Source organism: Saimiri boliviensis, chromosome 2 (genome assembly GCF_048565385.1).
Source record: "Saimiri boliviensis isolate mSaiBol1 chromosome 2, mSaiBol1.pri, whole genome shotgun sequence".
NCBI classification, from domain to species: Eukaryota; Metazoa; Chordata; class Mammalia; order Primates; family Cebidae; genus Saimiri; species Saimiri boliviensis.
In genome coordinates, this window is record NC_133450.1 from 133,236,484 (window position 1) to 133,249,517 (window position 13,034).

A 13,034-nucleotide genomic window follows, 5' to 3' on the forward strand; every position below is an offset into this window, starting at 1 on the left:
GAGGCCAAGGAGGTTGGATCATGAGGTCAAGAGATCGAGACCATCCTGGTCAACATGGTGAAACCCCGTCTCTACTAAAAATACAAAATATTAGCTGGGCATGGTGGCGCGTGCCTGTAATCCCAGCTACTCGGGAGGCTGAGGCAGGAGCATTGCCTGAACCCAGGAGGCGGAGGTTGTGGTGAGCCGAGATCGTGCCATTGCACTCCAGCCTGGGTAACAAGAGAGAAACTCCATCGCAAAAAAAAAAAAAAAAAAAAAAAAAAAAAAAAAAAATTAAAATTAGTGTACTAAAGTATTTTACAATTTAGTAAATAATGCAATTATCAATAAAATCACATTCAAAATGTGAACAATATAATAGGAATTAGTAAAATATATTCAACAATAGCTGCTAGAATTAAATTCCAGAAATCAGAAGGGGGATGTCTGATAATAATAAGTTAATAAACACATTTCATAGAGAAATCAGAATGTTCAAAAATATGTGGAACATGCATTTTGTTATTATCAAACGTCTTTAAATAATTGATACAATATTTTAACTGTCTTATTAGTATTAATTACAAATATCATGTGAAAAAATCATAACCTGTAACAACCTGTAGGGAAATAAGAATATTTGAGAGCACATGTACTAAGTTAAATATATTCTCAATATTTTTCCAGCTGTTACTGCTAACATTTCTAACTGTATCCTGTATCTCTAACAGAATCCATATGGGCCCTTGGGCAAATTAATTTTCAGAAACGACTTAGAAAAATAATTTCTAATATGGAGATATTAATACACATCTCTTAAAGAAATCGAAACTGTAATACATATAAACTCCTCAAAATAAAACTTAGTACATAAGAAAGGAGCTATTCATAGTGGGTTGTGACATTCATTGCAAAAATTATTACCTTGATTTTTCAGGGAAAATTAAAGCAAAGCCTGATGAATTGAAGTGTGATGTATCTTGTTTGGTACAACAGCAGGGTGAGGATAATGAAGAGCCCTGTGATTGCGAGGGGAGCCCCTAATTTAAGAGGGAGGCTCCAGGTCCTGTGGACTCACCCGGGGCGCCTACTTCTGCCCTTCATGGAGCCACGCTCAGAAGCCTTCAGGAGGCAGGAGTGTGGATGGGATGGGTTTCTCAGGACGATCCAATCAGACCTGGACAAGGGAAAAAACATTATGACCCAGGATTCATTAAATCATTGTCTTGAAAATAGATAAATTGTTATATATTTATGAGGTACAAAGAAATGTTGTGATTTATTAGTACAATATGGAATAGTAAAATAAATCGAATTTAGCATATCCATCACCTCAAAATATTTTTACTTTTTGTGTCAAGGCCATTAGAAATTTACCTTAGCTATTTTGAATTGACCAATATACAATATTTAAGTAAATAGATATTAATATAAACAATGTAAAATTATTGAAATCAATTATTAATTGATTTCATAGAACTCCAATAGTTTATATTTAGTTCATCAATAAGTTTGATCATTTAGAATATATTTCAAAATGTATTGTATTATAATTTTAAATATAAATGACTACACGTTTATGAACAGGTTTGTCGTACTAGACTTATGTCTGTAGTTGTAAATTTATGTTCTCACAGCCATAGTTGCTGATAGTAATAGATGATAAAACTCTGGAAGAATAACTGCAAATAATTAGAATTAATTATTCCTTGAATATGTACATAGTATACATATGCATATTTTAAATCTATCTATCTATCTATCTATATATATATAAAATTTTGAGTTTCGCTCTTTTTGCCCAGGCTGGAGTGCAATGGTGTGATCTCGGCTCACTGCAACTTCCGCCTCCCGGGTTCAATCGATTCTCCTGCCTCAGTCTCCCAGGTAGCTGGGAGTACAGGCTTGCCACCACACCCGGCTAATTTTGCATTTTTAGTAGAAACGGGTTTCTCCATGTTGGTCAGGCTGGTCTCAAACTCCCAGCCTCATGAGATCCACCCTCGTCGGCCTCCCAAAGCGCTGGGATTACAGGCGTGAGCCACTGTGCCCAACCTTAAGTATATATATGTATTTAAAATACTGCACAAAACGTTTAAAATTATTAAAACTTAAATACCAATGATAATAAATACATACTAAATAACAGTATAAAAATATGACAACCTGCAAGACTCCAGACTTCTGACTTCTCCAGCTGTGGAGAAAAGACCCTCCCACTGCACCTGCTTCTGGGGCCCGCCCCGTCCTCGGTGAATCCCGAGCGCCCCCTGGCGGCCCCGCGCGCCCCTGCAGGAGGTTTGTGTCCGGGCGCACAGTGGCCTCCCCTCACTGTGTCTCTCGCACAGTAATACACGGCCGTGTCTTCGGCTCTCAGGCTGTTCATCTGCAGATACAGCGAGTTCTTGGCGTTGTCTCTGGAGATGGTGAATCGGCCCTTCACGGAGTCTGCGTAGCCTGTGCTACCACCATTAGGATTAATTTCTCCAACCCACTCCAGCCCCTTCCCCGGAGCCTGGCGGACCCACTCCATGTAGTAGCTACTGAAGGTGAATCCAGAGGCCGCACAGGAGAGTCTCAGGGACCCCCCAGGCTTCGCCAAGCCTCCCCCAGACTCCACCAGCTGCACCTCACACTGGACACCTGCGAACACAGAGACATCCTGGTCATTAACTGCCACACAGACCCACTGTTCCCCTCACTCATGTCCACACACACTCAGTATCTTTAGTTCTCCGTCAATCACCTTTTAAAACAGCAACAAGGAAAACCCAGCTCAGCCCAGACTCCATGGTGAGTCCTCTGTGTTCAGTGCTGATCAGCAGGTGGAGACAGCTGGGAATCCCAGGGCTGGGGCTCCTCTCCCAGAGCTGCAGGGTCAGGGCCAGGCCGCTTTTCATCAGCAGAAAGGCGGGCCTGATTTGCATGTCTTCTGCTACATAGCGCGCTGTGGGGTGGGACGCCTGAGGAGAGGGCTCTGCCCAGAGTAGACGGGGATGTCCTGGGGGCTAGTGGTAGTAATCCTATCATTCGGGAAAACGCAATTTCATGATGTTATTGTGGATTGATAATCATTTAGCAGTCGTCATCTTATCTCATTTTTGCATATTTGCACACTGTATTTCCCCTTAGATATTTCCGAAGTCCCTCGGCCTGTCTGATTGAGTAATGTCTCTTTCCTCGACACAGTGACGGTATGATGTCATCGCTGACAGGTGCAGTCCTGGATGTGCACGCGGTTTCCATGGAAATGCTGTCATTTGGCGGAGTTGTCTTTGAGAGCCTAGTTACCTGGGTTTCCTGCTTGACTGTTGGTGTCTCTTAGCATACCACCCAGACGTTACGCTCTGCTCATTTCTGGCAGAGTGACGCTGTTTTGTAACATAAATTGATCAACAATCTGATGCAATTACATCCGGGTTTCTTCTCAGGGGCAGTTTTTGAAGTTTGTCCTGACCCAAAATGTTATTGTTTTTTTTCTTTTCTTTCTCAAGAAATGGAGTCTTGCTACGTTTCCAGGCTGGGCTCAAAATCCAGGGCTTCAGTGATCCTCTTACCTCAAACTTCCAAGTAAATGGAACTACAATACAGGCAATTGCCACAGTGCCCAGCTGCTGGTTCTTACATTATGGATTTTCTCATTCTCTCTGTTAAAATGAGTGGACTACTATTTTGTGTATTGCTCTCATGGAGCAGCCAGCTTTCTGTTAATTACTTACCACGAAACAGCTAAAATTTCATATGAACTTTAGGATTGAAATTATTCTCAATTGACTGCAAATCAAGTCACACCCTTTAGAGAGCTTCTTATCACTGTTTTTATGTCCTGCCTCTATCATAATAAAAATATACCAGGCTCTACCTTGGTGCGGAAGAAAGGGTTCAAGTATCTCAGAGGGACACTCTTGTTTTAAGAACAGGAAGCTGTATGTGAGAGTGGACTCTTAAGAGTCTCACTGTGCCTCTCCCAGAAAGTGCTCCAGATCCTCTACCCTACAGGTGATTTTACATATATATATAAAATTAGGTGTGATATTAATTCTGTCAAATACTATATAAAATATGATTTCTTTTTCTATACTATATATAGTTAAATATATTTATAGTATATGGTAGAACTGTCTATCTATCTATCTGTCTATCTATCTATCTATCTATCTATCTATCTATCTATCTACCTACCTATCTGCCTCAAACTTGTCGTAGACCTCTCATAAAATGAATATTGAGATGTTTTATAGATTAACTGGAAAACTACCACACGGGAACCATTTATTTTTCTTATATTTCACTCATAATTTATAAATTGACCAATTCCCACCTAGAAATTATGATATGGTTTGTCTCTGTGTGTTCGCCCAAAGCTCATCTGGAATTGTAAACCCCAAGGGTCAGGAGAGGAGTTTGGTGGAGGTGATTAGATTGTGGGAGTGGTTTCCTCCATTCTGTTCTCCTGGCAGAGTTCTCAGGAGATCTGGTTGTCTGTTAAGTTAAGTTTGTGGCTTTTTCTCCTCCCTCTCATTCCCTCTCTCTCTCTCTCTCTCTCTCTCTCTCTCTCTCTCTCTCTCCTGCCGCCTTGTGAAGAAGGTACTTGCTTCCCTTTCACCTTCCACCATGATTGTAAGTTTCCTGAGGCTACCCAGCCACACAGAACTGTGAGTCAGTTAAACCTTTTTGCTTTAAAAATTACCCAGTCTCAGGCAATATATCTATAGCAACATGAAAATGAATGAATAGAGGTGCTTTCCCATAAAAAGTAATTGTTAGTTAAATAAACATTTTTACCATGAGCTAAAACAGTCTTCATGCTCACTAAATATGCGTGTTGATTTTGATATAAGAACCATCAAGTTGTAGATGATGTCATACTCCGAAAAATAACCCACGTTCAAGGACTTAACTGCAAAATTATATTTACCTCGCTTTTGCTTTGGAACAAGAAAATTGAGAGTTGCAGATGATGTGGTAGGTGGTCTCCTTAGGGGTGGATGCTGTTAAGGAAAGGAAGGCAACCCTTGTTGCCTTCAGAGGTAGTAGAGCATGTCTGGTGCTTATCCACACTATCCCTTTTGTCCCCTGAGAAGGCGCAGAGACTTGTCGGACTGCAGAATCTGGGGTAGGAGCCTGCACACCTCAGAGCCTGCAGAGAAACCCAGTGAATGTCTATGAAGGCAGAGTGCTGTCCCATGTGGGGACTTCAATTGTAGTCAGAGGTTCTCCGGCTGGTTCCTCACTGCACCTGCTCCTAATTGGGGCTATGTCTTGGCTGAGTTCTGAGCATCTCCTTCTGGTCCTCTGCTGCCCATGAAGACCAGCTAAAAGAGATCTGGGGATATGCTTCTGAGATACCCAGTCCTATGTCTGGGTCCAAGCCCGGAGTTCCACCAGGCCTGCGAGCTGCCCCTTGGACTTCTCTTGTGTGACCTCACCTGTGCACTGAGCATCCTCATAGCAAGGTGACAGGGTCAGCCTCACAGGCATTACTGCAGGCAATTTTCAGCAAATCTAATTGTAGTTCGACTATATACTTCAGGAATCATGTTTAGTGACTGAAATATCCACATACACAAAGAAACTGTATGGACATTCATTTACATTGCCCCCAAACTGCACACATGTTGTATTATTCCTTATCCATTAATAAAATTCCAAGGGTTGAACCATAAACTAAAAGATAACATTTCTAGAACCAAACTTACAAATGAATAAGGTGAGTATGGTCAGAAAAATCAAGGCTGAGTTATTACCTGCAGTGTAATGGTGGCAAGTTACATGATGAAGCTGTGCTGATACAGGTTTCCGAGTGCTCTAGTTGATAACCTCCCTATGACAGCTGAGCAGCAATCTCTGGCGGTGGGAAAACTAGAGTTTCCCCCACATGGGACAGCACTCTGCCTTCATAGACATTCACTGGGTTTCTCTGCAGGCTCTGAGGTGCGCAGGCTCTGAGGTGTGCAGGCTCGTACCCCAGATTCTGCAGTCAGACAAGTCTCTGCGCCTTCCCAGGGGACACAAGGGATAGTATGGATAAGCAGCAGACATGCTCTACTCAAGGTCTCTGCCCATGGAGAAAAAACAGTGAACGTGGAAAATTCATGTTCTCAATTCATTGAACAATACCTAAGAAAAATGCAACAATGTGCCACGAACTAATGCAGAATTATAAATGAATGCAATTAAAATAAGTATGAAAATTACAATTGTTTACAGGTGCACATTTGTTTATATATTTTCTAATACAATAATGTAAAAGCAGGTGTTCTCTATAAAAATCCAAAAACAGTGTGCTGACCCTGAGAATGCACCTCTCTGCCTCCTCCTACAGGCAGCAAAATGCACGTGAATCCGGTTTCCAGCAGCTTCTTTCTGACACCTGCGGCATGGCGTGTGCTGAGGCCATTGTCCTGTGGTCCACTCTAATGAAGGGACTGACTCCGCAGTGACTTGTAAGCAGAGCCATTTCGGAGAGTCACGGGGATCCCTGCAAGGTAGCACTGACTTGCACAAGACTTCAATATGTTTTGCACCTTCCTTGCACAGCACAGAAGTATAGAAACCTTCCACCCAATCCTCCCTCCCTCTCTCCTTCACTCAGGGTCCGGCTTCCCCCATCTGCCATCAGCTTCACAGCCTCATTCCACCCGCTGTGCATTTTCTCTCAAAGGGTGAGTGTACTTCTTACAGTAATTCCGGGAAACGTCATCCCATCTTGGAGTTTTCTGCTTCGAAAACCAATAACAACAGAAATGTTAGCAGAAAGGGGCCCCAGTTTGCAGCAAATCCACAGAGTGAAATGAAAGCAAGTTTATTACAAAAGCAAAAGTATAAAAAAGTGGCTACTCCATAGGCAGAGCAGAGGTACGATCTGCTCTTTATCCATTTTTATAGTTATTTCTTGATTGCATGTTAAAGAAGGGATGGATTATTCATGAATTCTCCAGGTAACTCCTGAAGCTGAGGGTTCCTCCCTTCCCTTTTAGACCATACAGGGAAACTTCCTGATGTTACCATGGCATTTGTAAACTGTCATGGAGCCGGAGGGGAGTGTGTTTCAGCATGCTAATGCATTATAATTAGCATATAATTAGCAGTGATGGCAAACAGAGGTGACTTTCATTGCTGTCTTGGTTTTGGTGGGCTTTGGCCAGCTTCTTTCCTGTGACCTTCATCAGCAAGGTTTTTATCACTTGTGTCTAGTGCATTCCTCCTATCTCATCCTGTGATGAAGAACACCTTAACTTACTGGGAGTGTAGCCCAGCAGGTCTCAGTCTTATTTTGTCTAGCCCCTTTGCAAAGTAAGGTTGTTCTGATTCCAAAGTTTTTGGCAAAGAAAATGTAGGACACATATTTATGAGCATGATTATATTGCCAAATATAAAACAAAATATAATAATGGAAACAGATAATTTTAAGTGTCACCTTGACTAGACCACAGTCTCTCAATCACACACTAACCAGAGTGTGGCTTTAATGGCATCATACAGGTGTTAGGGGAGCCTGCCTTATTTTTTCATGAGTCAGAGTGTTCTAGATAATCCAGGTGGGGCTGAATCAATCAGAACCTAACAGAAGACAATGGAATGCCATGGTGGATGGCAGATGCAGGTCTGCCCGGGAATCCCAGTCTGTCTTTCCCAATTGCCAGTGGTATTTATCTTAGGCATGCCTAGCCACACCCTACAATTACTGTTACCCAGAGCTCACAGCACAATGGAGTGTCCAATCTTAGCTTTCCTCAAAGTCGGATGTGAGAGTCCAAACTCTGTGACCGTGTGAGAAGCACAAGGTCAGTTCTGCATCAACATCCCACTGGAGAAAACTAGTACTATTCCCTTCATGACCGATGTCCACCTCATTTTCCAAATGCCTCCATGCTCAGAAGACAGCAGGAATGTCCAGGCAATGGGGAGTGAGAAAGTCCCTCAGCCTACCCGGGTCCTGCAGACCTGAGCTCTGGGGTTTTGACTAAAGACGACTAATTCTCTGTTTTTAGAGAAGAGAAGAAGAAAGGAAACTGTGAGAATCAGGTCTGCAGAGAAGGAAATGGATTAGCAGAAAGAGGGTCAACTGAATCAGTGTAAGTCAGATGTGCACAGTTTTACAAGACGAGGGGAGACAGCTGTGATACCATCAGGTTTAAAGGACCCTGACCCTGGGTGAGCCTGCCTCTTGGCTCCTGATGAAACTCAAAGCCTGTTATAATAGAGATTCCCATGCAGGTCTCTGTCCCGAGTCTAATTGGAAAACACTCCCCATGTTTCCATAGGATTCCTCAGGACTCTCATCCTGCCGACCACAGAAGGATTATCTGTCCCCAAAGTGACACTGCGGATCCTGTCGAGGTGAAGATGTGTCCTCCTGTTAAGAACAATCTTGCATGTTCTTCACATGTACCCCAAAACCTAAAATGCAATAAAAAAAAGGAAAAAAAAAGAAACAAAGAAAGGAAAAAGGACAAAAAGTTTTGCATTAAGAGACATCAACTGTTAGCACAGAATTGTCACTCTGGGAGGTTCTCTGGGGAGATGTGACAACGAGGCAGCCCCAGACCATGCGGGAAGCCAGCCCTCAGCTGCACCTGCACCTGCCCCGAGACAGCCCGTGCGCAGCGTCCGGGCGGCCCCTGGTGGTCTCGGGGACCCCTGCAGGAAGTTTGTGTCCGGGCCCAAACAGGTCTCCCCTCACTGTGTCTGTCGCACAGTAATACACGGCCGTGTCCTCAGCTCTCAGGCTGCTCATCTGCAGATACAGCGAGTTCTTGGCGTTGTCTCTGGAGATGGTGAATCGGCCCTTCACGGAGTCCACGTAGTATATGTAACTACTACTGCTACTAATGTATGAGACCCACTCCAGCCCCTTCCCTGGAGCCTGGCGGACCCAGCTCATGCCATAACTGCTGAAGGTGAATCCAGAGGCCGCACAGGAGAGTCTCAGGGACCCCCCAGGCTTTGCCAAGCCTCCCCCAGACTCCACCAGCTGCACCTCACACTGGACACCTGTAAAGAAAGAGACAGCGCCCTGATCAGAAACGGCCACACAGACTCACTGGTCCCCTCACACTCAGTATCTCTAGTTCTCCGTGAATTACCTTTTAAAACAGTAACAAGGAAAACCCAGCTCAGCACAGACTCCCTGGTTGGTGGTCTGTGTTCAGTGCTGATCACCAAGTGGAAACTCCTGGGAATCCCAGGGCCGGGGCTCCTTTCCCAGAGCTGCAGGGTCAGGGCTGGTCTGGTTTTTATCACCAGAGGTAGGGCCATATTTGCATGTCTCCTGCTATATAGCAAGCTCTGGGGTGAGACGCCTGAGGAGAGGACGGAGCCCAGATAAGGTGACTGTGCCTTGCAGGTGTTTGGTGACAATGATGGTAATTGGAAATTATACTGTCTTCTTATAAAATTATTCTGTGATAAACACTTTGAACTGAGTGCCCTATTTTAGTTTTGCATATTCATGTATATTACGTTTTCTTTGGGTCAGTGTTTCTCCATGTACAGATGTGGAAGCACACCACACATGGGAAAGGGGCTCTGTGTGTGTCTAGGAGCTCATGCCTGGATGAGTAAGCCCTGGTACCTGGGCCTGTGCTCCTCAGCACGGACCCCAATGACTCCCTGAGCCAACTCTAGGACAGAGGGTGGTTTGAAGAACCCACTTCCTGTAGTGAAAACATGTGTGCTGCATTCCAGAATTCACTGAAACTATGATGGGAACTATGGTTCAGGTAGATACGTTCTTAAGAATGTCTGAATTCAATATACCCTTTTCCTATCTTTCTATCATTCCTTCCTTGTCTAAGTTTCAATTTGTTTTCTTGTAATAAATTGTGTAAGTTTTAGTTTACAGATGGTAAACTTCAACATATTTAAAGTGAACAGTTGTAAACATGATTTAACCGTCATTGTTGTCAAGGTGGACAAGAGAATTCTTAGCATTTCCTTTTGTTCTTCTGTGTTCTTTCTCCTTTTTCTTCTTGTTTCTTCTACCATTCCCCTTGTGACTACTGATTTTTACCTTGCTGCACATTCATTTCAATTTATCAGAATTTAAAACAATCAAATAACATAGTATACATTGTTAATTGTTTGGCTTATTTTACTTGCCATAAATAATTAGACATTTTACCTTGTAGTTGGGTATATTGGACATTTATTTATTATAAATACTGGATAGTATTCTAGCAAAAATTTACCATAAATTGTTTTTCTAGTAAGCACCTTAAAAATTTGACTCTTAACAAATTATTTTGGGTCTTACTAAAAATCTGCTATTAAACTTGGAAATGTACATAGGAAAGGAGTATTTTTCTTATTTTTTACAACTGGATCAACGATAGCAGATAAACATAGAAGATGGAATTTTGCAAATTTTCTTAATATTTCCAATATTTAAAGTTTGAAAACAAACAAGAAATCCAACGTTTAAGGGAAGCAAGTTCTTGTAGAGCGTAACAAAGCTAGGGTTTGAAACTACCTAAGGAGGGTCTGGAATGTGAAACATGGGCTACTCCAAGAAAAAATAGAACTATAAATTGGATTGCTGGAAACGAGTATGGTAAATGTATTGCAGTGTGTAATTTTAAGGAATCGTGTACTGAAAAGCTTTCCTATCCTCTTGAATCCCTTTTCTCAAGAAACAGGACAGTCACAAAAATCTTCCTTTCCTGAACGTCTGTCTGGAAGAGAACAAGAACTCCCACTTCTAAAGTGTATTCAGACCCAACTTCCTATTGTCACTACAGAACTAGGAATGTACTCTGCAGGGGCAAGCCACTGAAACCTAGGGGCCTAGGGGCGCTGGTTCAACCCCTCAGGTATTGTCATGGGAACCGAGGTCCCCACCAAAGATCTGTTGAGAAGCAGCTCCCCTCTCTTTCTTATGAAATCAGAGCCTTAGTCTGCAGTGCAGGGCAGCACTTCTGGAGGGCGATGACACCAACGGAGAACACTGGAGATGCGGGAGGAAACATCTGGGAAAACGGGAGGACTCTACCCCAGGGGAAGGGGCAGGAACACACAGACCAGCTTCTCATCTGGGGAAGGGGCAGGAACACTCGCAAGGTCATGCCGAGACTCGGGGTCACAATGTCTTTTTAGGAATACGGACCCAGGAATCTTACCTGTTTAGTCTAATGCCTTTTACCATTTAAAAAAATCGTCAGTTAAATAAAACACTTGAATGTACCTGAGGGAGCAGAAAGAGATTCTTGGGAAGACAGAACAAGGTGAAGAGACAAAGTCAAGCAGAAAAGACGAAGAAGGTATTGGGGGATCTGTAATCCATGGTGGACATAGAAGAACAGACTTCAGTTAGTTTTTAAAACCTTTATAACTGTTGATAGTAATGTATGTGATGAAATTGCCAGCCTCAGCAATGGAATCTTATTTTCCCCTTCAGGGATGAGTGTCCATTGGGCATGTGGTGAAGTTCTAGTCATGGGGGCAGGGGAGATGGTCTGTTGAGGTGCTCCTGGTCCTTCGGAGGAGAATTGCAAAAATGTCTCTTCCCCACTTCCAGGGATATTTAATACATGTTTTACTCTTGGAAATCTTGTCTCCATGTCACGGCATCATGGGAGTCACCTGAGGGGTGAAGCTGCCTTTCTGGATGCATCAGTGTGGAAAATTGAGAAAAGAAACTGCCTGGGCACATGAGCTGTCAAACTATTCAATCCCGGAGCCACTCACATCCAGCCTTCTTGTTTCATTATGTTGTGATTTTCCTCAATGTTTGGTCAGCCTAGGCTGTCTCTCTTCCCTTTCTGCTGAAGTAGTCACACATAGTCTAGAGGCATTAAGATAAATAAGTAACTAATTTTAAAATTAGAACAAGTCCCAAGTGCAGTCAGAGTTACCACGCAGTTAATAACGTGATATGCAGGAGAGATGGCTGGATAAAAAGAGTGTGCTCATGTGAATTTCTTCTATATTAGCAAAATATTTTCTATATCCCTTACATAATATTCCCATTTTGACCCTTGACTTAACATTAATTCTTGATGAGTAACACCTAAATAATAAAGTGGTAGTTATTAACCAATAATTTATATTACTAGCACAAACTTTTATTTAAGATATATTACTTTACAAATGTAAAATCATCCCAAAAGGCAGAAGTTATTACACTTAATTAAATAAATACAAATATTCTACAGTGGTGCGTAATTGTAAAATATGCTGCAGGCAAAGGAGTATTTTAAATCTTCAGGAAACTCCATGAAAATGAACAACAAGAAAACACACTTGGAAGTAATTCCTGTATTCTGGAGACCTGACATAGAAATTTGAAACTAAATACAAACAAAGTAGAAAACACAAATCCAGTATGGAAAGTAGAATAATGCTATGTTGCATCACGATCAGCAGGAAGCACTGGCTGTGATGGGGATGCAGAGACGGCACCAGCGAGGGGAGGGTCTGGGAGGGCTTCCCCAGGCCAGGAGTGCACCGAGAACACGGATGTCGGCATCACCGGTTGTGAAAAACACGCTGAAATTCACAATATGCACGTTTTGGTGCATAAATAAAAACAGGATGGCACTGGTATTAATAGAGAGAGAGCTCAGAAATAAAAGGATATGTCAACCCCAAACTGATTTTCAGTATGTGAGCCAACAATATAAAATGTACAAATCAAGGTCTCTCCCAAAGAGGGTGTTCAACTGGATCTACACATGCAAAGAATTAAGAATTTTAGTTTAGAATGAACACAAAAATCACATTTAAATAGTTAAACGTAAGGCTTGCAATTGTAAAATTTCCCCCACCAGAAAATAATATTAAGAACGATTTTACATATTTCCAATTGAAGGCACAGACAACAAACGCAGAAGTGAACGTGTGGAAATGTATCACAACAGAAAGATTCCGCAAACCATGGAAACAACTCCAGCCTACAGAATGGGAGAATGTAATCGCATGCCATGAATCTGAAAATGTGTTAAAATCCAAAACAACTCATTAGCACAATCATAATTGCCTGATTGTGAAGTGGTCAGTTTTACACCTTAACAAACGTTAAGAACATAGATCTCATGTTAAAGATTTTTCCC

The 13,034-nt window shown here is 42.4% G+C and overlaps 1 protein-coding gene across 1 annotated transcript; it reads right to left on the bottom strand.

The window, feature by feature from the left end:
- Positions 1–1,531: 1,531 nt before the first annotated feature.
- LOC141582484 (uncharacterized) lies at positions 1,532–2,924 on the bottom strand. Its single transcript, XM_074390635.1, has 2 exons — positions 2,729–2,924; positions 1,532–2,625 (listed from the first exon to the last, which is right to left on the bottom strand). The coding sequence occupies exons 1-2, from the start codon at positions 2,907–2,909 to the stop codon at positions 2,087–2,089; spliced, it is 720 nt and encodes a 239-aa protein (XP_074246736.1). The 5' UTR covers positions 2,910–2,924; the 3' UTR covers positions 1,532–2,086.
- Positions 2,925–13,034: the final 10,110 nt, after the last annotated feature.